A 23,430-nucleotide genomic window follows, 5' to 3' on the forward strand; every position below is an offset into this window, starting at 1 on the left:
AAATTATTTTTTTTTTATATGCATTCAATATTTATTTCAAATATTGCATTTATTCACTAATTAGACAAAACCTAATATAATCGCAAAAAAAAACATTATTATTCACAAAATAATAAAATATGAATATTTTTGAATTTAGTTTTTCAAATTTAGACTCTTAAAAGAAATTTTGGTATACCGGAATTTTAAGTTAAAAATGAATTTCTCTACAAATTTTATATTTTCCTAAAATTTCGTCTAAAAATGAATCTATATATAGTTTGTAAATTTAATTCAACGAGATATATAATTAAGTAATTAAAAAGACAAAGTTGTGCGTTAATATTATTTTATATTATTTATTATGCAAGTCAAGATTGTCGAACTCTCATATTCTCAACTTTTATTACGCAACCGTGTTGATATTCATAGCTTAAGGTTATGATTTTATCATTAAATATACTTCACACTATTTTTCTATACTGCAAAGAATAAAATCTACTTCAATCAAATACAACATAAAATATTCTCAAATTGAAATTGTAATGAAATTTATATTCTTAAATTTAGTCAAAAAAAAATTTTTTTTAAGACGTTTTTAAAATATTTTAATGCAACTTATTCTTAAATTCAATATCACAGAAAAAACCTGGTCTCAAAATGAGTAGCGTACACTACTCAAGTGCACTACTGAAGTGCAACAAAAATGAGTCAGGTTGGTGGCGCCACTGTCTATGTCGTTTAGCATTGGCTCATTTTGAGTTGCAACAAAAATGAAACTAGGTTTTTTTCTGTAATATTCTTTTTTTATTTAGACTATGTTAGAAAATTTAACAATAATATGTAAGCACTTAGAATAAATTCTTAATTTTAGAGTATTCCTTTATTTTTATCCACCATTTTTAAATACTTGCCAATCTAAACTATTACTCTCAGAATGACAGGATGCAAATTTTATCTTATGGAGAGCTGCAATCGAAATTTTTATTTTAAATTCAATTGTTTTTCTTTTTTATAAGTGAGGCAAAGGAAATTATACAATCTGGGTTGCGTTCTTGTACGCGCGTGTCAGTGTCGAATGTCCCAATTACCAAAATAAATTCATGTTGAAAATTTGTAGTCACTTCTGCGCGTATATCCCTTTAGTCTGTGTTGAATTGCATGTTTTCTAAAAAGGATGAGTAACCACTGGATATCTTTTATCATATATTATGATGATAGTTTTTTATAATCGCATTTTTATACACTGAATAAAAATTTATTTGATTTAAATAATCGGTTACTTAACTATTATCAAATAAATATTTACTATTAAATAAACTCTATTTCAACCAATCATTTCTTTATTTGAAACAAATACCATTTAATTGACTTCAATAATAATTATTATTTGATACAAATAAATATTTATTTGATAATAGTCAAACGATTATTATTAATAATTAATAGTTAACCGATTATTTGAATCAAATAAATTTCTTTTCAGTGTAATAATTATTATTATAAGAAAAACTAGATATATTAATTCAAAATATAAATTGAAAAAAATGGTTCTTTTTAAAATTTTTGTAAATAATTGAAAAAAAGTAAATTGTTAAACCGAGAGAAAATTTCATTTTGTGTTGAAAATAATTTATATAGATACATAAGAAATTCAAAGCAATGTGCATTTAAATGAAAGTAAATACTTTCCGTCTAGACACTCATATACATATAGCATACTATCGATAGTTCTCAAAAATATAGTAATCTCAATAAGAATAATTTATATTTTATTTTTGTAGAAAATTTTTAGCTTGTAAACAAAAATTACACTGAAAAAAAAATGTACTTGATTCAAATAATCGGTTACTTGATTATTAACAATTAAATATTTATTTGAATCAAACAAACTTTATTTAAACCAATAATTTATGTATTTCAAACAAATTAAGGGATCATTCAAGTATTACGTAAACATATTTTCAAGGGTTTTAGACCCCCCCTCCCTCCCCCAAATAAGCATATTGTAATGGAAAAAAAAAGAATTTTGTATGGTGCCTGAGCATCCCCCTTAGATGCTTACTTAATACCTGAATGACCCCTAAATGGAGTCAAAAAAAAATTATTTTATTCAAATAAAAATTATTTGATAATAGGTCAAGTATCCGAATATTTGAATTAAATAAATTTTTTTCAATATATAGAGGAATCTTACAGCAATAATTGTTCGGATCGCTAGCCTTTGTTGTAATTCTTTCTATGATTCTTCTACATGTTTAAACAATTAATTGCTTAAATTAAAGTAATAAATTAATATTATATTAAATTAAATAAAAAATTAAAATGACTTATTGAATTCACATTCTATAAATTTAAATATAGAAATTGTGAGTGACTTTTTCTGTTACATTTTAGATATTAGAAAAAGATTGTAAAAGACAAAACACAATCAAAATAAGAAAATCACGCACCTGCTGATGTATATTTGACCATCAAAATATGTAGTAAATTTTCTCTGAATTTCTCAAGTTTATTGACCTTTTATCTTCATTCAAAAGTGTATACTATATAGTATATTATACTATACTATACATATGAGGCATTTTACGTGAAACTTGGGGAAATTGTTGTCTTACCTGATAGCAAAATATCTCCAAAAAATTTTTGACTTTTTGGAAAATTTGGGGGAGATAGGGGCCGTCTATAAACCACGTACCCAGTTTAGGGGGAGGAGGGGGGGGGTTCAAGCCATGACTACGTAGTTGTATTTATTAAGTCATTTATTTTGATATTTTTTAAATTGCGCGGGTAATTCCAATGTCGAATTAAGCGATATATGAATATAAAGTAGAATTTTTGTAAAATTAAATATGTATAAATTATTTTAAATTGATTATTATAAACTTGATGAAAATAAGAAAAATAATTGGGTCTCACGAATAATATGCCATGAAAATTATAAAATTGCATTTTTAGTGTTTCGAAATCACCTGCTTTTAGAAATATTACTTAAAATCAAAAGAAATTAATGCAAACAATATTGTAAAAAAATTTTTTATTAATTAAGAATTTTACAATTTCCTAAATTTTCAGTCATTGAAATTTTTAATTAGCTATATTTTTATTTATCATAATTATTAGAATGAATTTCACTTTGTCGATTTTGCTGCCAAAACAAAATGGTAAATACATTATTATTTCATTTTAACAAACATTTAACTGGTAAGAATGTTTCAGTTAAACTTATTTTTATTAGAATTAATTTTTAATAGAAATTAAAAGTTATGTAATGTTAATATTATTAATTAATTATTCGAATTACTATATAATTTGAAAATTATATAACGTAAAATTTTCATTAAAAGTAATTTTTTCTTATTAAAAAACAGGTGTAATATTCTTACAGATGAAATTTTTGTTTAAAAATATTAGTATAAATTATTTATTATTATTATTTATTTATTTATTTATTATTTATTATTATTAGTATAAAAAATTAAAATTAAAATTCCTTATGTGTTCTTAAATTGAATTCTCTTTATTGGAAATTGTTATCTATTCAATGGAAATACATTTTTAAATAAGTTTATGGACGGCCTCATAGAGGGGGGTCAATTTTATCAATTTTCTCTGACACCGCCTACTATTTGAATTTTTCTGTTTATAAATGCAATAAAAAAAAATTTTGGCAGGTATGTTTTTTGAAGGTTTTTTCATGCTCTTTCCAATGGTGAATTTCGTTTTTTAAAATTTTTGAATTTTGACCTTGATTTTCTATAATTAAACATAAATTTGCTATTTTCACTAAAATCGATGCGTTTTTTTTTAAATAAATAATTTTTTAGCTCAGGACATTACACGTAAAATGCCTCATATATAAAATAAATATAATAAATAAATAATATTAAATTTCTATATAAATAAAAAATTATCATTAATTTAAAAAAAAATCGTGGAATATATATATTTACCTCCATGAAGTTGGCTTCGACGCTCAGCGCCGAAAATTGTTTTTCGTGGAATCAAAAATTTGAAATTACTTTTTTTTTAATTTTTCAATTCAAATAATACCTTGAAAAATACTTCTTAAGACATTGTGTGAACCCTAAACCATTTTAAAAAATGTTTTGATATTTTTGGTCCCATAAAAATAATTTTCGACGCTGAGCGTCGACGCCAACTTCATGGAGGTATATATTTACGTTTTTTTTACATTAGGCATTTTGTTAAATGATGAGGTTATGAATAAATTGTTGAAGCACGTGTGTTACTTATATGCGGTGTATATGTTTACTTCAGCTTAGATAATTATTACGCGCAAGAACTTGATTGATGTAATCTATGTTACGTAATATAGCAATACTAAACTCATCCAGTTTTTTAATTAAATAAAAAAAAGTTCTGTTAAATCATTCGAATCAGAATCATTTAAAGACAAAAAAAATAGATTTCGAAATAAAATTCTATACTGATTATTTGTTTATTTTTTATTTATTTATTATTTTTATTATAATTATTATTTTTAATTAATTAATTTTCAAAAATTGTAAAACCATAAACTTAATGGACGTTGATTTCTTTTTGTCTATCATATATTTATTGCTTAAGTGTGATTTGAATAAAATAATAGTGTACTTATTTGTCATTTAGTTACATAAAAAAAAGTTTCTTTTTAACTATAACGGTATTAAAGAAATTCCGAAACGCTCTAGTGATTCCTCCAAGTCACTCATGTAAACTCTCCGACGTTCTCAACTTGCGGAGGTCAAGTTTAAGGATCTTTATATATAAAGTTTATTAAAACTAACAAGTCGTTATAAAAAAAAAAAAAAAAAAAAATGTTGAAAATAAAAAATAAGAATTCAAACAAATTTCGTAAAAAAAATTTAATGGAAAAAACCTAAAAAAATTAAAATACTTTTAAAAATTGCAGAAAACCAGTTTCAAAACTTGTAATCTTATAAATTCAAAATCTTAATTTAATATGCAGATAATAATTTTCAATTATCCTTTATTAATTTTCGCGTTGATTATAAAATACACTTTTTTTTTTGAAAAATACATAAAACCAATAAAATGGTATTTTTTATTACTGTTTTAAATAAAAGTTATAAATTGAAAAAAATTTAATTTAAATAATCGCGGTTTCTTGTCTGTTATCAAATAAATATTTATTTGTATTAGATAATTATTATTTCAGTCAATTAAATGGTATTTGTTTTAAATGCAGAAATTATTGGTTAAAATACAATTTATTTAATTGAAATAAAAATTATTTGGTTCAAGGAAATATTTATTTGACAAGTCAAGTAACCGAATATTTGAATCAAATAAATTTTTTTTTTCAGTGTACTAAACTCAACAAGTAAAACTTATTACGATAGTAAACTCAAAACAGGAGAACATAGCTTAAGAGGATGAGCTATGCATTTAATTCGTGTATGCTAATCTATAATATTACTCAGCCAATGGAATTAATATATTCTGATCTCCGACAATGACTTCCCAGATAAATGGTCATTATCATGGCATGTCAGGAAATACACAAGAAAAATTCTTTTTTCAAAATCGAAAAAATAATCTAAACATGAGAGTATAACCAAAAATAACAATATTCTACATTTAAAGAATAAAATCTTGATAAAGAATATATTTTTTTTTGTTATTTTGTCGATACCTACTTGAGAATATTTTAATGAAATTTATTCTTAAATTTAGTATATTCTACTCTTAAAATAAAAATTTATTAGAAACAGTAAGAAAATACTCTAAATGCCAAGAATATATTCTTAAATTTAAAATATATTCTTGTAAGAGTGGATCATAATGAATTGAAAAAAAATTACATTAAAATTTTCTACATTATATAAATAAGCAGGGATAAATCGTGAATTAAAAAAATTTATTTTCCACGAAATTCAATTAAATTAATGAAAGAAGAAAAATTGTTAATGATGAAGATCTCTAAACGCAGAGAAACTTTTCAGTAGGGCATTCGCTTCATTGTTTTAGGGGCCAAGTGTATTTTTATCGGCTTGCATTCATTGCATTCCTTGAGGAAATTTCACGTCTGATTCACAACCATAGGAGAAAATTATATTATTTTTCCCAGCAAGATTATTATAATAAAAAGCACTCTATAAATCTGAATTTAATTTTTATGGTCAAATTATTACTAAAATTGAAAAAAAGAAAAATTACTCCACTAAGGATTATTATAGAATACTATGATACTAATTTACTCACTTGAATAAAAATATTAATATTTTTATTATCACTTCATCCTCTCTTACAATTGGTTTTTTGTAAAAAATAACGAAGCTGAAGTAGGCAACGTTTATGATAAACGATTTTTAAAGAAATAATTTTTTAAAATGAAAAATTCTATAATTTTTTACCTAAAAAATATTTTTTGTAGTTTTCACTTATATCAGCAAATAATAACAAAATATTTTTTAGGCAAAAAATTATAGAATTTTTCATTTTAAAAAATTATTTCTTTAAAAATCGTTTATCATAAACGTTGCCTTCTTCAGCTTCGTGTAAAAATAATTATTATAATGTCAAATTTTACAAAGTAAAGTTTCTCCATGTAATTATGAGTAAAATAATGACTCACTTTTTGCTTTATCAATTCGTGAAAAATAACTAATTATTAGTAAAAAAAAATAAATAAATAAATAACTGAAAAATAGTCAAATTTCACTAATTGAATTAATTTAATACAACTTTCACTAAAATTTCTGTTTTTTTTACATAACCTATAAATGAATTTAACTTTAAAATATTATTAGTATGATTTTTATTATTACGTTTTTATCCTCCTTAAAATGTTTATTCATCGTGTGTGTGCTTTTTTCCTCTATGTAATTATATCAATTACAACTATTAAAAAAAAAAATGTGTAAAAGTGTTTTGATTATATGATTTTAAAATTTCCTAACCTCAACAATATCTCATAAAGAAAAGAAACTTATTTGATAGATAAGATTAAATTAATTTGTGTAATTTTTGTATAGAGTTAATAATTTCATTTTGTAAACTCTATTAAATGAAACAATTTGCGTTTCAATTGCAAGTAACAATAATTTTTTTTTAAGATATGTATAGTCTTGGTCAAATATATGCTTATTACTTTTCTGTCCTTGTCTTATACACGTGTTTACATGATAACACGTGCATGGAACAAGGACGTAAAGGTGTAAGGCATAACTGACCAAGATTGTACTGCTAAGGTTCAGATTAGGGTGAAAATTTCCCAACTGGGCCACCTAAAACTGACTTTTAAAATTTTAAATATTTTTTTTTATAACCTATTGCAGGAAGCCGAATTAAAAACATTCCTGAAATGCGTTTTTAAAAAAATTAATTTTTTAATTATTTATTAACAATTGCATATATTGTTACCTTTCCACTAAATTTGCAATTACTCTGTTACTTGTTAATGAAATTTAATAAAATTTGGTAAGCATATAGAAAAATTATGTCTCTTTGAATGATGTCTCTTTCTGCAGAATATACTCGCAATATACTCACCAAATTTTATTAAATTTCATTAACAAGCAACAGAGTAATTGCAAATTTAGTGGAAGGTAACAAAATATTCAATTGTTAATAAATAATTAAAAAATTAATTTTTTTAAAAACGCATTGCAGGAATGTTTTTAATTCGGCTTCCTGCAATAGATTATGAAAAAAAAATATTTTAGATTTAAAGTCAGTTTTAGGTGGCCTAGTTGGGAAATTTTCACCCATTATAATTTGTAACAGGGAGAAATTTTGAGGTTAGAAATTTAAAATTGTATAATTCATGCAAAGTTCTGGAAATCTGGTACGTTTTTATTAAACGTCACTAACAATTGAATTATAATTAAAACAAGAGACACATTTACTATATCACTTTTTTAATTTAAATTAATAAACAATACTTACAAAAAATATGATTCGATGAATCCTGATGTTACATTTACGACTACCGATTGTTGCCAAAAATGAACACTAGTAGCGCTACCTTCACGTCACGTGACATTGAGATCGACTTTAAACTGTTATAGGACATCAGGTGGTGGAAAAAGTAAAAAATGTTAATTTTTTAAAAAAGACAGATATAATTTTACGCTGTTATTAAAAGAACTTGTTATTTATTTATAGATAAACTTTTTCACACTGCATACTAAACATAACCAAAAAAAAAAAAAAACTATTATATTTTCAAAAAAAGACGTTGAACTCGAAAACTATCGAAATAAGAAATCAAGCATTAAGATAGTAAAATTTGAATAGAAGGGCGTACTGTTTTTCGTTTCTAAACACAGTAGATGGAGCTGCAGGCGCTCGCTTAAAATATTGGCGCTTTATTTAAGTTTTTGAATTTATTAAAAGTAAACGAAATATTTAATTAAATAATTTGACAAGAGTATGCTTTTATTTTTGATTTGAAGATAAAAATTAAATTACAAAAGAAATCAAAAGAGAATTTTATAACAAATTTTCCATGATAATAGACATAACGATAAGTAAAAAAAAGAATCACTTATTACCTTAACGTGAAACAAATTATGATTTTTCAATTATTAAAATATGTGAGTGACGCGAAGAATTGTTGATAAGTATATATACTTAAAATTAACAGTCAGAAAGAATAGCGAGTTTTATAAATTTTTTTTTTCCACAAGTTGTCTAATGTTCTCCTAATAAGTTTTTTTTTATTATTTCTTTTTTTTTTTTGTTTTTCTCACTTTGACATGAGGTGCAGAATTTACGTAAATTCTATTTTGCTATCATGAGCATTAATAAGATACTGTACCTTATGCGGAATTAAATAGTGCGAGAATAGAAGCTGACTGGCACGAAAAAGGAGATTCCAAACACAGATGTAAAAAAATTTGTATATATGTGCAAACTGTGTTGAATCACTTTGCATATACTTTAAAACATTTATACTATATATAAGCTTATGCGGATAATCGACTATTCAAATTATCGTCATTTTCTGATTATAATTCATTAACACGTAAACAAATCTGTTTACTTTACACGGAAAAAAAGAAAAAGTAATTTTTACTACTTTCATAGTAAAATTGGACCTGTCCGAAGTTTCTGCGCATCTCTGGCAACTTTTACTCAAAAAATAGTAAAATTTACTATTTTTGTAATAATTTTTACTATTTCTGGAGTAAATTTTACTATTTCTGGAGCAAATTTTACTATTTTTGGAGTAAAAGTTGCCATAGATGCGCAGAAACTTCGGACAGATCCCATTTTACTATGAAAGTAGTAAAAATTACTTTTTCTTTTTTTCCGTGTACCAACGATTCAAAGATTGGAAACTCGATGAATATATTTACTAAATGTAAAATTGTTATTAATAAAAAAGAAAATGATTTTAAAATCTATTTAATATTTTTCTAGTATTATTGTTGAATAATTAATAATAATTTTGTAGATTATTAATTAACTTCATTTTCTATAATTAGTGGACCACTTTTCCCAAAATAAATAAATAAATAACTTTAACGTAAATTATTAGACCGAGCCGAACAAGTGGACTAGAAATACAGTTTCTATTATTGCTGAATAAATATATTTAAAAATCAAATGACAGATAATTAAACGACTAAAAGAAAACTGTTTTTTTTTTTTTTTTTATTTGTTTATGTTTATTTAAAACTTATTTTTCTACATTTATTCAAGAATGTTTTTTTTATTATTTTTATTGTTCTTATAATAATTTTAGTAATTGTCTGAATTTTAAAAAAATTATCTATTTACTATTTTTCATTAAAAAAAAAAAAATTGTTTTCCATGATAATGCAATTAAAGTTACTGAAATGAAAATAAAAAAGATAATCAGTGTATCTTTTATTAATATGTACAAAAAAATGATTCATAAGTGACGTTATATGTAAACAATATTATGTGTTTTTTTAAGGATCTCCCTAATAGTTGCAAAACTTATCTATTGAAAAAGAATTAGTTTTTTAATTTTTCTCGATTGAAAAATTAATTATTTATTAAACAATTTTAATTGAACGTAATTCTGAATGAATCATACATGTATATATATATGCCCGTACACGTGGGGGAAATATCGAGATGAGAATTTTTGCTATTTAATTATATTTACGATTGCTCATTTGCAATACTTGAAAATATATATCAAAACTGTGGCCTTGAAATTGTTTGAGAATTTGTACCCTTTGGCATTGCAAGATTGTCTTAATGAGATGTTAAGGCCTCACAACATTGCGTAATACTTAATCTTCATTTTTCACTATTATATGCTCTTTTTTTTCCCGATTTTTGATTTAAAGAAAATAATATTTTTAAAAATTTGAAAATAGTTAAATTTTCCATTTATTATAATATTTTATTTTTATTATAGGTACTAATATTCATTTAATGTAAAATATATATATATATATATAATTTATTGATAATATTATATTGTACGTAAAGTAAAAGTCGATCAGAAAGACAATATTAGAAAGCTGTCGAATGTATTGACTATACTATTATAATATATGTCAATAATGTTATACCAATAATGTATCATTTATTAATATTTCTTTAATATAAAGAATAAAAATTGAACCAATTGTTTGATGTTTTTGAAATAACATTTGATTGAAATTTTATTGAATAATAATAAATTCTATTACTTCCTTATATATGACATATATATAATATTGATTAATTTTTATTTTTCAAGCCATTTTATATATATAAAATTTTTAAATCTTGTATACTAATAATTTTTATTTTTTTTTTTGTTTCAGGTAAGTCGTTTATTGGTTTAAAAATATATTTAAATCTACACAGACGCGGTATAAACAGATCGAGTTTCCCTTGCTATGTATTACGAAACAGTAGCTATATTTTATCGCAGTTTACAATTAAAGTTAATATCATTTGTAATATAATCCATTTATAAGGACAATTGTAAAAGAAGAATGTTAAGACGATCTGCAGGTAAGATTTTTTTTTTAAATTATAATCAAATGCCGCCTTTTTGCGAAGCTAAAATAATTATTATGCAATGAAATTCTATTTAAAATTTTCAAATCAGCAAAATTTTCATTCATACAAATTTTTATTTGTCTAGAATATCATAAGTCTGAATAATCATTCGTCATATATGCATTTTAAAATTAATTTTCGTGATAAATGATGATTCGACTAATTTTTATTTCTATTTTATCGACACGGTAATTGGTTAACGTTTTGAACTTGCGCGCCAAAAACCGAGGTTCTTGTCCAAAAGAGCTTCATGAGAGTTGCAGACATTTATCTCAAAATGAAAACCACGAAAGTTTATTAAGTCGAATTCACAAGTGTCGAATTGACAAATGTTCTAACCTCTATTTCCATGAATTGTATATTAAACGAAATGTTATTGTTTCGAATACTAATATGATCAACTTTCATGCGCAAAAAATTATATTTTGATCTAATTTATATTTTGTATAATTTTAAATTTCTCTAATTTTTATTTATCCTAATCTTTATTTAACCTAATTTTCATAAAGTCGAAATATGAAATGTTATAATGTTGATTTAACCTAAATATAATTTATAATAAAGGTAATTTGACATAATTATTATTTATGGTAATGATTTAATGTACGAATTAAAATGAAATCAATTTTTCAAATGTTTAAATTATATTCAAAGCGAAATATTATTTTTTGGAATTATATTTTCACATAATTTCTATTTACACTAATGGATTAATGACAAAATTAAAAAATGTTAAATTTGTAATAGACTATACTCTTAAAGTTGACGAATTTCTATTTCATAAAAATTATTATTTGCCTAATTGTCATTTAATATAATGTGTTTCTTTACGAAATACAAAGTTCTTTAATTTTTATTCATCCGATTTATAAGATAACCTAAATGTTATTTTTCATATTTCTTATTCGTTATAAATAAGATGTGTTCTAATTATTATTTATCATAATTTCTTTATTTTCGAATTTAATTCTAACCTAAATATTAAAATCATTAATTGTAAATTAATTAAATCAAATTTCGTCGAATATGCATTTCAACTAATCTTCATAGCATCAAATTATTATTTAAAATAAATTTTACTTAATCGAATTTCAATAACTTATAATGTACATTACATTTAATTTTTATTTAATTGAATTATCGCGCCACATAATTGTCACGTGTCCGAATCGTTTGTCGTCGAATTATAAAAACCCGAAAATTTGTAGCTGAATGAGTTTCCTATCTATGACATTTACTTTTTCTATTAGTATAGCCGATAATGTAGATTTATAATAACGATGATTTTATAACATTTATAAAGCGTCATATAGTAATTAAATTAATATACATATAAAGTGTGAAATATTTAAAACTGACGCTCAATAAAACTAGAGATTAGAAAATGACAAAAGCGTCATCTAAATCTACATTATCGGCTATACTAATAGAAAAAGTAAATGTCATAGATAGGAAACTCATTCAGCTACAAATTTTCGGGTTTTTATAATTCGACGACAAACGATTCGGACACGTGACAATTATGTGGCGCGATAATTCAATTAAATAAAAATTAAATGTAATGTACATTATAAGTTATTGAAATTCGATTAAGTAAAATTTATTTTAAATAATAATTTGATGCTATGAAGATTAGTTGAAATGCATATTCGACGAAATTTGATTTAATTAATTTACAATTAATGATTTTAATATTTAGGTTAGAATTAAATTCGAAAATAAAGAAATTATGATAAATAATAATTAGAACACATCTTATTTATAACGAATAAGAAATATGAAAAATAACATTTAGGTTATCTTATAAATCGGATGAATAAAAATTAAAGAACTTTGTATTTCGTAAAGAAACATATTATATTAAATGACAATTAGGCAAATAATAATTTTTATGAAATAGAAATTCGTCAACTTTAAGAGTATAGTCTATTACAAATTTAACATTTTTTAATTTTGTCATTAATCCATTAGTGTAAATAGAAATTATGTGAAAATATAATTCCAAAAAATAATATTTCGCTTTGAATATAATTTAAACATTTGAAAAATTGATTTCATTTTAATTCGTACATTAAATCATTACCATAAATAATAATTATGTCAAATTACCTTTATTATAAATTATATTTAGGTTAAATCAACATTATAACATTTCATATTTCGACTTTATGAAAATTAGGTTAAATAAAGATTAGGATAAATAAAAATTAGAGAAATTTAAAATTATACAAAATATAAATTAGATCAAAATATAATTTTTTGCGCATGAAAGTTGATCATATTAGTATTCGAAACAATAACATTTCGTTTAATATACAATTCATGGAAATAGAGGTTAGAACATTTGTCAATTCGACACTTGTGAATTCGACTTAATAAACTTTCGTGGTTTTCATTTTGAGATAAATGTCTGCAACTCCTTCATGATTTTTTTCAATTTTTTTCATCAAGCCGATTACGAGATATGAATATTTCAAAATTGGAGAATTTTAATAATTTTTTATTTTTGAATGCTTATAACTTCCTTAAAAATGCATCAATTTTAAAAGTTTTTTTTTTCAAAATGTGTATTTTTAACTCAACTTTTCAAAAATTACATTACATTAAAATTTACTATATTGTTTGTAATTTAAAGGTTAAAATCTTGTTTTTAAAACAGCGTTTGTATCCTTTGATTTTTTCAAAAACAGTGACAATACCCAAAAATTTGATTTTTATGGTGAAAACCATACAAAGTCATAAATTTATGGTTTTCATCATAGAAATTAAATTTTTGGGTTTTGACACTATGATTTTCGTAATTAGAACATCAAAATACATTTCTTATGTCTTATGCATTTTTTTTTAATTTTTCATATTTTACCCAAAATATTTTTATTTTATGGTTTTCATCATGAAAATCCAATTTTCGGGTAAAATATGAAAACTTAAAAAAAGCATAATACATAAAAAATGTATTTTGATGCTCTGATTTCGAAAAAAAAAAGTTTTAAAATTGATGCATTTTTAAGGAAGTTATAAGCATTTAAAAATAAAAAAAATCGGACAAGTCCGAGTTACACTCGAACTGAAATCGAGGGTTCCGTACTCGCAGCGAACTTATTTGGTATAAAAACAAATGTTCAAAAAATATCTGTTGTATGTCTAATAATGTATGTGATACAAAAAGGAACAATTTTGTAAAAAAAAATTAAGAAAATTTTGTTTCTCCTTTGCTACAAAAACAAATGTTTAAAAAATATATGTTGTATGTCAAATAATATATAAGTGATACGAAGAGAAACAATTTTCTTAAATTTTACAAAATTGTTCCTTTTTGTATCACTTATATTATTAGACACACAACACATATTTTTTAAACATTTGTTTCTATACCAAATAAGTTTGTTTCGAGTACTCCAATCATGCTAGCTATATTTTTTTGTAATTTATACGTAAAAATACGTTAAAATATATAAATTTGAATCCCTTTAAATAAAATTTTGTTCGTTTTTGGTGGAAAAATACATTTTTTTCCTAAAATTGTCATTTATTTTTGAAATACTTGATAAAAAGTTAATCATCAACTGTAATCGTGATCGATTTTTTTCCTGTATTTTTCCCGTAAAAATACATTTGTATACTAAATATAAACTGTCTGGGTTGAATATTGTGTGCGCTAGGGTGAATAAACCATTTTTTTTATTTTTTTTGAAATTTTTTATTTTTCCTTAACAACGCTATGTAAATTAATCCGAATCATGTTTGCTATATTTTTCCTGTAATTTTCACGTAAAAATACATAAGTGTACCACATTTGAGCTCTCTATGTGAAAAAATGTGGCCACCAGGGGGGGGGGTACATAGTCATTTTTAGGGATTTTCGTAAAAATTCATGTTTTTTCCTTGACAACGCTATAATAATCAACTCCAATCATGCTAGCTATATTTTTTTTGTAATCTACACGTAAAAATACATATGTGTACCAAATTTCTGCCCTCCAGATAAATTCGTGTGGCTGCTAGGGGGGGAGGTACACGATTTCAAAAAAAAACCGATATTAATAGGGTTCCGAACCGAGTACGGAACCCTAAAAATGATTAAAATTCTACAATTTTGAAATATTCATATCTCGTAAGCGGCTTGATAAAGAAATTTGAAAAAAAATCATGAAGCTCTTTTTTGGAGGGTACAAAAAATGGTAACAAAGATTTGAGCCAAATCGAAGAGGTCAATGTCGACGATATATTGGTTTGGCATGGACCGTCTCATATAAAAGGGAACACATAAAAATTGCCGTCGAAATAATTTCCAAAGGGGCTACCATTTGCTGAATTACAGAATTTTTCATTTACCGAAAATTCAGTTCACAAAAATTTTATTTGATCGAATTTTGTAATAATTAATTATTATAAAATAAATTCATTGAAATGGCTATTATGTTAAATGAAAATTCGAGCAAATAAAAATTCTAAGGGGGAATTTACTAGTTAAAAACGTGTACACTTGACTACCGTTATTACACCTCATATTATCCTTATTACTAAGTATTACACGTTATTACAGAGTATTACACATTATTACAGAGATATTACAGAGTTTTTTTTTGCGTTATTACAACACTGTAATAACGCATTATTACACGGTATTACACATTATTACACAAGTATTACAGGAAGAGTGTACACTTGACTACCTGAGTAAATTACCCCTCGAAAAATTCTTATACAAACGAAAATTTGAACAAATAAAAATTCTGTTAGAAAATTGGTTTAATGAAAATTATGCAAAATAATAATGCTGTTCAAAAAATAATTACATTAAATAAAATTCTATAGGGGAGGGTGGGGCAAGGATAGTTAGTGGCTCTAATACAGAAACGGCTCGTCAAAAAAACGGGTCATTTATCATGTACACTCGTCTTAACACCAAAAGACGACAGTAAAAATTTGAGCTTGCGGGGACACTATTTGTAGAAGCTATACGTGCCCATTTGTGTTAAATCTCAGTTTTGCTAAAATATTTTCACCTTATTTTTATTATTCAATCTTATTTTTGCGAATATAATTTATTAAATATATTTGGTTGCGTAAATGTTTTCTGGTGTAAAATTTTGTGCTAAAAACAATCTACAAGAAAATAAATGTATAGCAAAATTGTAGCTAAATAAACAGGCTTTCGAACGATACTATTCTTTTTTCGATGCCAGTTTAAATTTCACGGCTAGATACAAAAATATCTTATCTAACTATCCTCCCCTAAAATGAAAATTTTAATGATTTTTAGAACTTATTCATGCGTGCCAATTATTTGTTATTTGTTTCTTATGTCAGAGATAAAAATGTACACTTTATTTTGTCATTTTTTAATAGCATTTAAGTTTGAGTAATTTTATCATTATTATTATTATTATTATTATTTACTATAATTTATTGTCTACATTTGTCAAAATTGAAACTATCTTTTGCATTCGTGTTTTTCCTTGCACAGCAGGTGAAACCGGACTGACGCGTCACGTAAATATCGTCAAGTCAACTTTCTCGTCGATGTATCTTGGCAATAGAATCGGGACTCTCTTTCTCTTTTGATCAAAGCCTTGAGCTCTAGTATAGTTCTTGTTTCTCGATTAAAAGATTCACCTGCGGAGAGCTCTCGTCAGTAAATTTTATAAACTAAAACGATCAAGTTCTATAAACGCCTTCCGCATATTATTGTATACAAAATTTTGCATTTATTTCATAGTTTCTCAAATTTTTTCTTCTGTTTAAAGAAAGAAATCTATTTTATTTCTTTTCTTTAAACAAAATAAAGAATTCTTTGACAGTAATAATCGAGTTAGTCAATTTTTTTTCTTCTCTTTTGAAAAAAAAACAAAGTGACAGTCTTTGACTTTCTTTACAAAAAAAAAAAAAAATCAGTAGAAATTTTTTTGACAAGTGTCAGACGAATGGCGTTTGCAAGTTTCGATGGAAATTTAACAAGGGTGAGTGAGAAAAATAAATATAGTATTCTTTTCACATAAAATGCATTTGGCAGATGCAAACACTCAATTCTATAATTCCGACATGTATTTGTGTATGATTCTCAAAGCATTTGCTTGTTTTCTTTTCAAATATAGAAGAGCGAAAACTTCCGTACATTTCAAACTTTTAGTTTGATATATATATATAACAAGAGTTTAGATAAATGATGTAGAGTGCAATGACCTTTCCGCGCAATTTAAAATCAATGCTTGTTTAGAAATTTGATTTATTTTTTTAAATAGTTACTACCCGTGTGGAAAAAGCCACGATCTTGCCCTCAAGAGTTCGGGGCCCCCGGCGGGGGCCCATGAGGGCTGATCCATATGGCGAATCCATGAGGGGCACCGTAGGGGCCCCGCATGGATCGCCCTCATGATCGATTAGCAAAATTTTCTAAGTCCAAAAATCAAATATTTTTTTATCACCAAAAAATTAATGTTTATAATGATTCACAACAATGAAAAACGCGTTTTTAATTAAAATATATTTTCACTTTTTTTGAAAATAACACTCACACTTATGGCGAATCCATGAGGGGCACCGTAGGGGCCCCGCATGGATCGCCCTCATGATCGATTAGCAAAATTTTCTAAGTCCAAAAATCAAATATTTTTTTATCACCAAAAAATTAATGTTTATAATGATTCAGAACCACGAAAAACGCGTTTTTAATAAAAATATATTTACACTTTTTTGAAAATAACACTCACACTTATGGCAAAATAGATGAGGGCCACCGTAGGGGCCCGCATGGATCGCCCTCATGATCGATTAGCAAAATTTTCTAAGTCCAAAAATCAAATATTTTTTTATCAACAAAAAATGAATGTTTCCAATGATTTAAAACAACGAAAAACGCGTTTTTAATAAAAATATATTTACACTTTTTTGAAAATTCGCCTGAGATGATTCATGATAATAATCATAAAGCATATAATTAATTATATTTTATAAATTGCATTTGATTGGAAAATATAATTTAATATCTTAACTTTAACTAAATGATGTTAAGCACTTTTCTTTGTTAGGTATTTTTGAAGTTTAAATAGCATCAAGAAGTTAGCATTCGTTTTGAAGTAGCGTACGTAGCGTAGTTGGTAAAGCGTTAGACTCATAGTCCGTAGGTCGTAGGTTCGATTCCCCCCATGCGTTAGATTTATTTATTTCTCAGGTTTGCGTTTAATCATTAATTCTATGTATGAATTAATTGAAAAATGAAAATATCCGTTAATAGTATGCATAAATTAAATATTTTTTAATTTTTTAATTAATTAATTTATTATTACTTTTAATTATATCCGACAGTTAATTAATTAGAACGTTAATTAATAAATTGAATTTGAGTAAGAATTTAATTTAAAATTGAATAATTATTAAATAAATATGTTATTTATTCATAACTTAAGCTTATTTATTATTAATTAACTTTTATTATTAATATTATTGATTAAAAAACATTATGGCAAACTTGAGGGCAAGATGAGGGCAAACGTGAGGGCCCATAAGGGCGCCCGTAGGGGCACCCTCATGGATCGCCCATGCGGGCGCCCTCATCGATGAGCATGTCGTTTCCATGAGGGGCCCCTATGGATCATCCATATGCGGCCCTCATGGCATGAGGGCGATCCATAAGGGCCCCCGCTGGGGGCCCACATCACTTTTCCACACGGGTATAAAAAAAATTTTTTTTTTTTAATCATATTATTTTCTAAAAATAAATCGGAAGCTGATTGTTAATGTAATATCAATGTGTATAGATACATATAGGTTATTGTCCCCTCTCTCTCTATATATATAGTGAATCATAAAGTAAAATTAATAATCATTTAGTCGCTAGAGAACATTTATTGCGTTTTCTTACGCAAAGAGAACTAGTATTTCTTCATATAATTGCACCGAAAAAATTATATTATAAATTTAAGAATATATAATCTTGGCTCTTATTTAAAAATATAATTTTATTTATGCCAATAGATCATAAGATTTTTCAAAATAGATATTCACAATTTTTAGATAAGGAAATATTTTTATTTCAAGAATATAATATAATATAATATTTTTTAAATATTTTATTCTATAATCAAAACAGATACAAAAAAGTGACAAAAAATTATTCATAAAAAAAGATTTATATTATTTTCCTTTTTTTACAAATTATTTTTACTTTCCTATAACTTTCAATTCTGAAATTCTAATTTACAAATTGCTGATAATTATTATTATAGAAAATTATATACTGTTACGTGCTTTTTATAAGCTTTCTGATATAATTTTCGAGTATTAAAATAGAAATTCTATATACATGTGGAATTCGTTTTTTAATAAAATATTACTCTGAGAAACTATTATAAACATATCAAATAATTTCTAAAAATAATTTTTTTTTGTGAGGAATAAGGGAAATACATTCTATAGCACTGTAGTGGGAATATCCCAAAGCAGGCAAAGGGTTAATATAATGAGCGAAATATGATAAAGTTTCTTCTTCCTGTTTAAGTATATATATATTGACATTGAAACGAATTTCTATTTAACGTGTACTTTTAACTCGTAATATTTGTTGTAAAATTTTATGTCACATTCTTACAACAATTGAATTCTTTTGAAATACCGGACGTTAGTTGATTGCAAAATTACTTTAATCTAATACCAGAAAGTTAATGACCGCAATTTCTTATATAGTTTTGAACTGGTTAAAAAAAATACTTCGCAAGCGAATCTATATATATATATATAAGAAAAAAATCGGACAAGTGTGAGTTACACTCCCATTAAAACCGAGGGCTTCGTACCCTTAAACCTAAAATTTAAGGGAGTTAAAGTGTGAAGGCAGGTGGAAAAATTCCAATTTTGCTTTATTTTTTCCTGTAATGTGAGCATGAAAACACATAGATAGAAACATAGTCACATATATCGAAAATTATCAGTTTTTCCTTGAAAAAGCTATGATGATCAACTCCAATCGTTCTCGCTATATTTTTTTTGTAATCTACACATAAAAATACACAGTTTTCCTAAAAGTCTCAAATTGAGACCAAAAATTGCATCAAATCTTTGCAACGTTTTGATGCACATAAGTTATATCAAAAAGAGATCGTTTTGTGTATAATTTTTAGAAATGATACACGAAACGGTCTCATTTTTTGATGCAAAAAATTTAATCAATTTATATTAATCATGGCCGAATTGAATCGACTCAAAATTAAACGAATTTTTTTCAGATATTTTGATAATAGTACAATTGCGGAGACCATTTCACTATTTAATTTGAATATGAAAAAAAAAGAAAATCAATGACAATATGCAATTTGATAATTAAAAAGTGACAGCTTATAAACATAACCTAAAATGCATGAGAAAAAATTTGTCGATAAAATCAATATAGCCGAGCTTTTTAGAAGGTAGATGGCAGTTTTGCTTTTTATAAAAACGATTCAGAAAAAATTTAAAGAAAGAAAATAGATGAGTGCTGCCATCTACTTTCTAAAAAGCTCGGCTATATTGATTTTATCGACAAATTTTTTCTCATGTATTTTAGGTTATGTTTATAAGCTGTCACTTTTTAATTATCAAATTGCATATTGTCATTGATTTTCTTTTTTTTCATATTCAAATTAAATAGTGAAATGGTCTCCGCAATTGTACTATTATCAAAATATCTGAAAAAAATTCGTTTAATTTTGAGTCGATTCAATTCGGCCATGATTAATATAAATTGATTAAATTTTTTGCATCAAAAAATGAGACCGTTTCGTGTATCATTTCTAAAAATGATACACAAAACGATCTCTTTTTGATATAACTTATGTGCATCAAAACGTTGCAATAGAAAAAGAGACAACCAAGTTTACTGTGTACGTAAAAATGTATAAATTTGAATCCCTTGAGATAAAATTTTCTTCTTTTTTTATTCGAAAAATCCATGATTTTTTCTAAAAATATGAGTTTTTCTTAAAAACAATATGATCATCAATTCCAATCGTGCTCGCTATATTCTTCCTGTAATCTATACGCAAAAATACGCATGTACTCTCTAAATCTGAATCAGTCATATTTTACTGATTAGCAGTAGAAATCTATTAATTGCCATAGCGAGAATTGAGCAACTGACAATTAGTAGAAATTTACTGATTCAATTAGTAAAATATCAATTACTGATTGAATCAATAATATAAATATATAGCGGCGGCCACAAAATCTACTGATTTAATAGTTAATTTTAAAGGTTATGTTATATACAAATTACTGATTTACATAAGTTATTTTCTATTGCTTGCATATTCACTAATTATATTAGTAAATTTCAAAAAATAACTGAAACTTCAGTTAAAATGTAAAGTACTGATTGAATTAGTAAAATTTCTACTGATTCAGATTTAGAGAGATATACCAAATATGAACTGTCTTGGTCAAATAGTGTGTGCGCTAGGAGGATTAAACGCTTTTTTTTCAAAATTTTTTACTTTTCCTTAACAACGCTATGTAAATCAATCCGAATCATGTTTGCTATATTTTTCCTGTAATTTTCACGTAAAATACATAAGTGTACCACATTTGAGCTCTCTATGTGAAAAAATGTGGCCACCAGGGGGGGGGGGTACATAGTCATTTTTAGGGATTTTTCGTAAAAATTCATGGTTTTTCCTTGACAACGCTATGATAATCAATTCCTATGAGATTAGCTATATTTTTCCTGTAGTCTACACGCCAAAATACATATGTGTATCAAATTTCAGCCCTCTAGATAAATTCGTGTGGCCGCTAGGGGTGGGGGGGTACATGCCTTGCTTCACTAGTCTCATTAATAGGATTCCCCCTTCGGGTACGGAACCCTAAAAAGTAATAAACAAATATTGTTAACTTGACATTCTGCTTAAATTTACGTCCATTGACACTCAACACTTTACTTATTTCTTTCAGATAATTATTATAATTTGCGTTTTATTAATAAAAAAAGAGGTTTGCATTAATTTAATTAAATTACATTAATTTATAATTTAACATTTAACAAAAAATACTACAATAAATAAAAAATTAACCAATATGACATTTTCTTTCAACGCAATCTGTAATGTAATTTTCTAATTTCCGTCTATATTTTCTTACTTGCAATTTTTGTTTAGAAATAATTATTAATAGACAATAAATATATTTATAATAAATTTTTTTATTTATAAAAAGTATTTTTGTCATTTGTTTAAGAATTTAAAAAAAAATAAATTTTAATTAAAAGAATTCTTAAACAAATAAAAAAATTACTTTTCAGAAATAAATTTATTATTAATAATTATTTCTAAACAAAAATTGTAAGTAAGAAAAAATAGACGGAAATTACAAAATTACATTACAGATTACGTTGAGAGAAAATACTATATTATTGGCATTATATGTATACTTTGTTGTACACAAAATATAATCTCATAATTATTTAATAAAAAAAATTTCTTCCTGATATAGAAGTTCAAATTATAAACATAAATAGTTGATGGTCATTTATTATCACGATTGCGTTAAACCAATTCTACAATATTATAGAGGTATAAGGAACTCATATTATCTGAATCAAAATCTAAAAACACCATGCGCGATTATTAATATAAAGACCTTTATGTAATAATAAATAATTTATATCAAGCAATAATATCTTTTAATAAATCGAAACTATTTTTTTTAATTATAGTCAGTTAATTGCGCGATAATTTACCGTTTTCATTTTCTTTTAAAAAAATGAGAAGAAATTTATTATATTTTACGCTCTTATTATATATCGTAAACAAAAGTTGAATTATCATTATCATTATATTTTTTTTTTGAACTTATCTAATTAATAATATTAATTAATTATTGATTTCTTAGTTTAATATAAATTTTTTTTACTACTTATAATAAATTAATATTCTTATAATTTCATTAAATATTCTATAATTTTCAAGAATTTACTCTTAATTTCAGAATATATGTTTTTTCGTACTGAGTATATTTGATTTAAAAATAAATTGTATTACAATAATTAAAATAAATATTCTTTTAAGAATAAAATATTCGTTTCTTAAAAATAATATAATCTAAATTTAACAATATATTCTTTAATTTAGAATATAAATATTATATCCTTGGCACCTATTTGAGAAATATAAAAAAAAATTATTCTTAAATTCAGTATATACTATTCTTAAATTAAGAATATATTTTAATATTATTTTGAGAATAGTATAATACTGAATTTGAAAATAAATTGTATAAAAATATTCCAAAATAAAATCTTTAATTATAGAATAAATTTTTATCCGAATTAGTAGTATTCTTATTTGAAGAATAGTATTTTTCTATTTCAAAAATATTATCTACCTATATTACAAAAAGATATCGTCGCTGTTTCAAGACTCTGAATGTAGCCGCAAGTCCCCCCCACCTATTCCCGCCAAAAAAGACCTAAATTTTGAAGTT

The 23,430-nt window shown here is 24.7% G+C and overlaps 1 protein-coding gene across 2 annotated transcripts in view; it reads left to right on the top strand.

The window, feature by feature from the left end:
* Positions 1–23,430, top strand: part of LOC127290908 (protein fem-1 homolog CG6966) — a 64,955-nt gene that overhangs the window by 20,143 nt on the left and 21,382 nt on the right. Inside the window, exon 1 of one of the 2 annotated variants that reach the window (XM_051319744.1) lies at positions 16,893–16,943. The exons of the other annotated variant lie outside the window; for it this stretch is intronic. Coding sequence (XP_051175701.1) covers positions 16,908–16,943 — 36 coding nt within the window. The 5' untranslated portion in view covers positions 16,893–16,907. Of the gene's footprint in view, positions 1–16,892; positions 16,944–23,430 lie in introns of those variants that run through there. 2 annotated transcript variants of the gene reach the window in all.

Source organism: Leptopilina boulardi, unplaced genomic scaffold, assembly GCF_019393585.1.
Source record: "Leptopilina boulardi isolate dan_hultmark-lab unplaced genomic scaffold, ZJU_Lbou_2.1 LbouV2_95, whole genome shotgun sequence".
Taxonomy (NCBI): Eukaryota; Metazoa; Arthropoda; class Insecta; order Hymenoptera; family Figitidae; genus Leptopilina; species Leptopilina boulardi.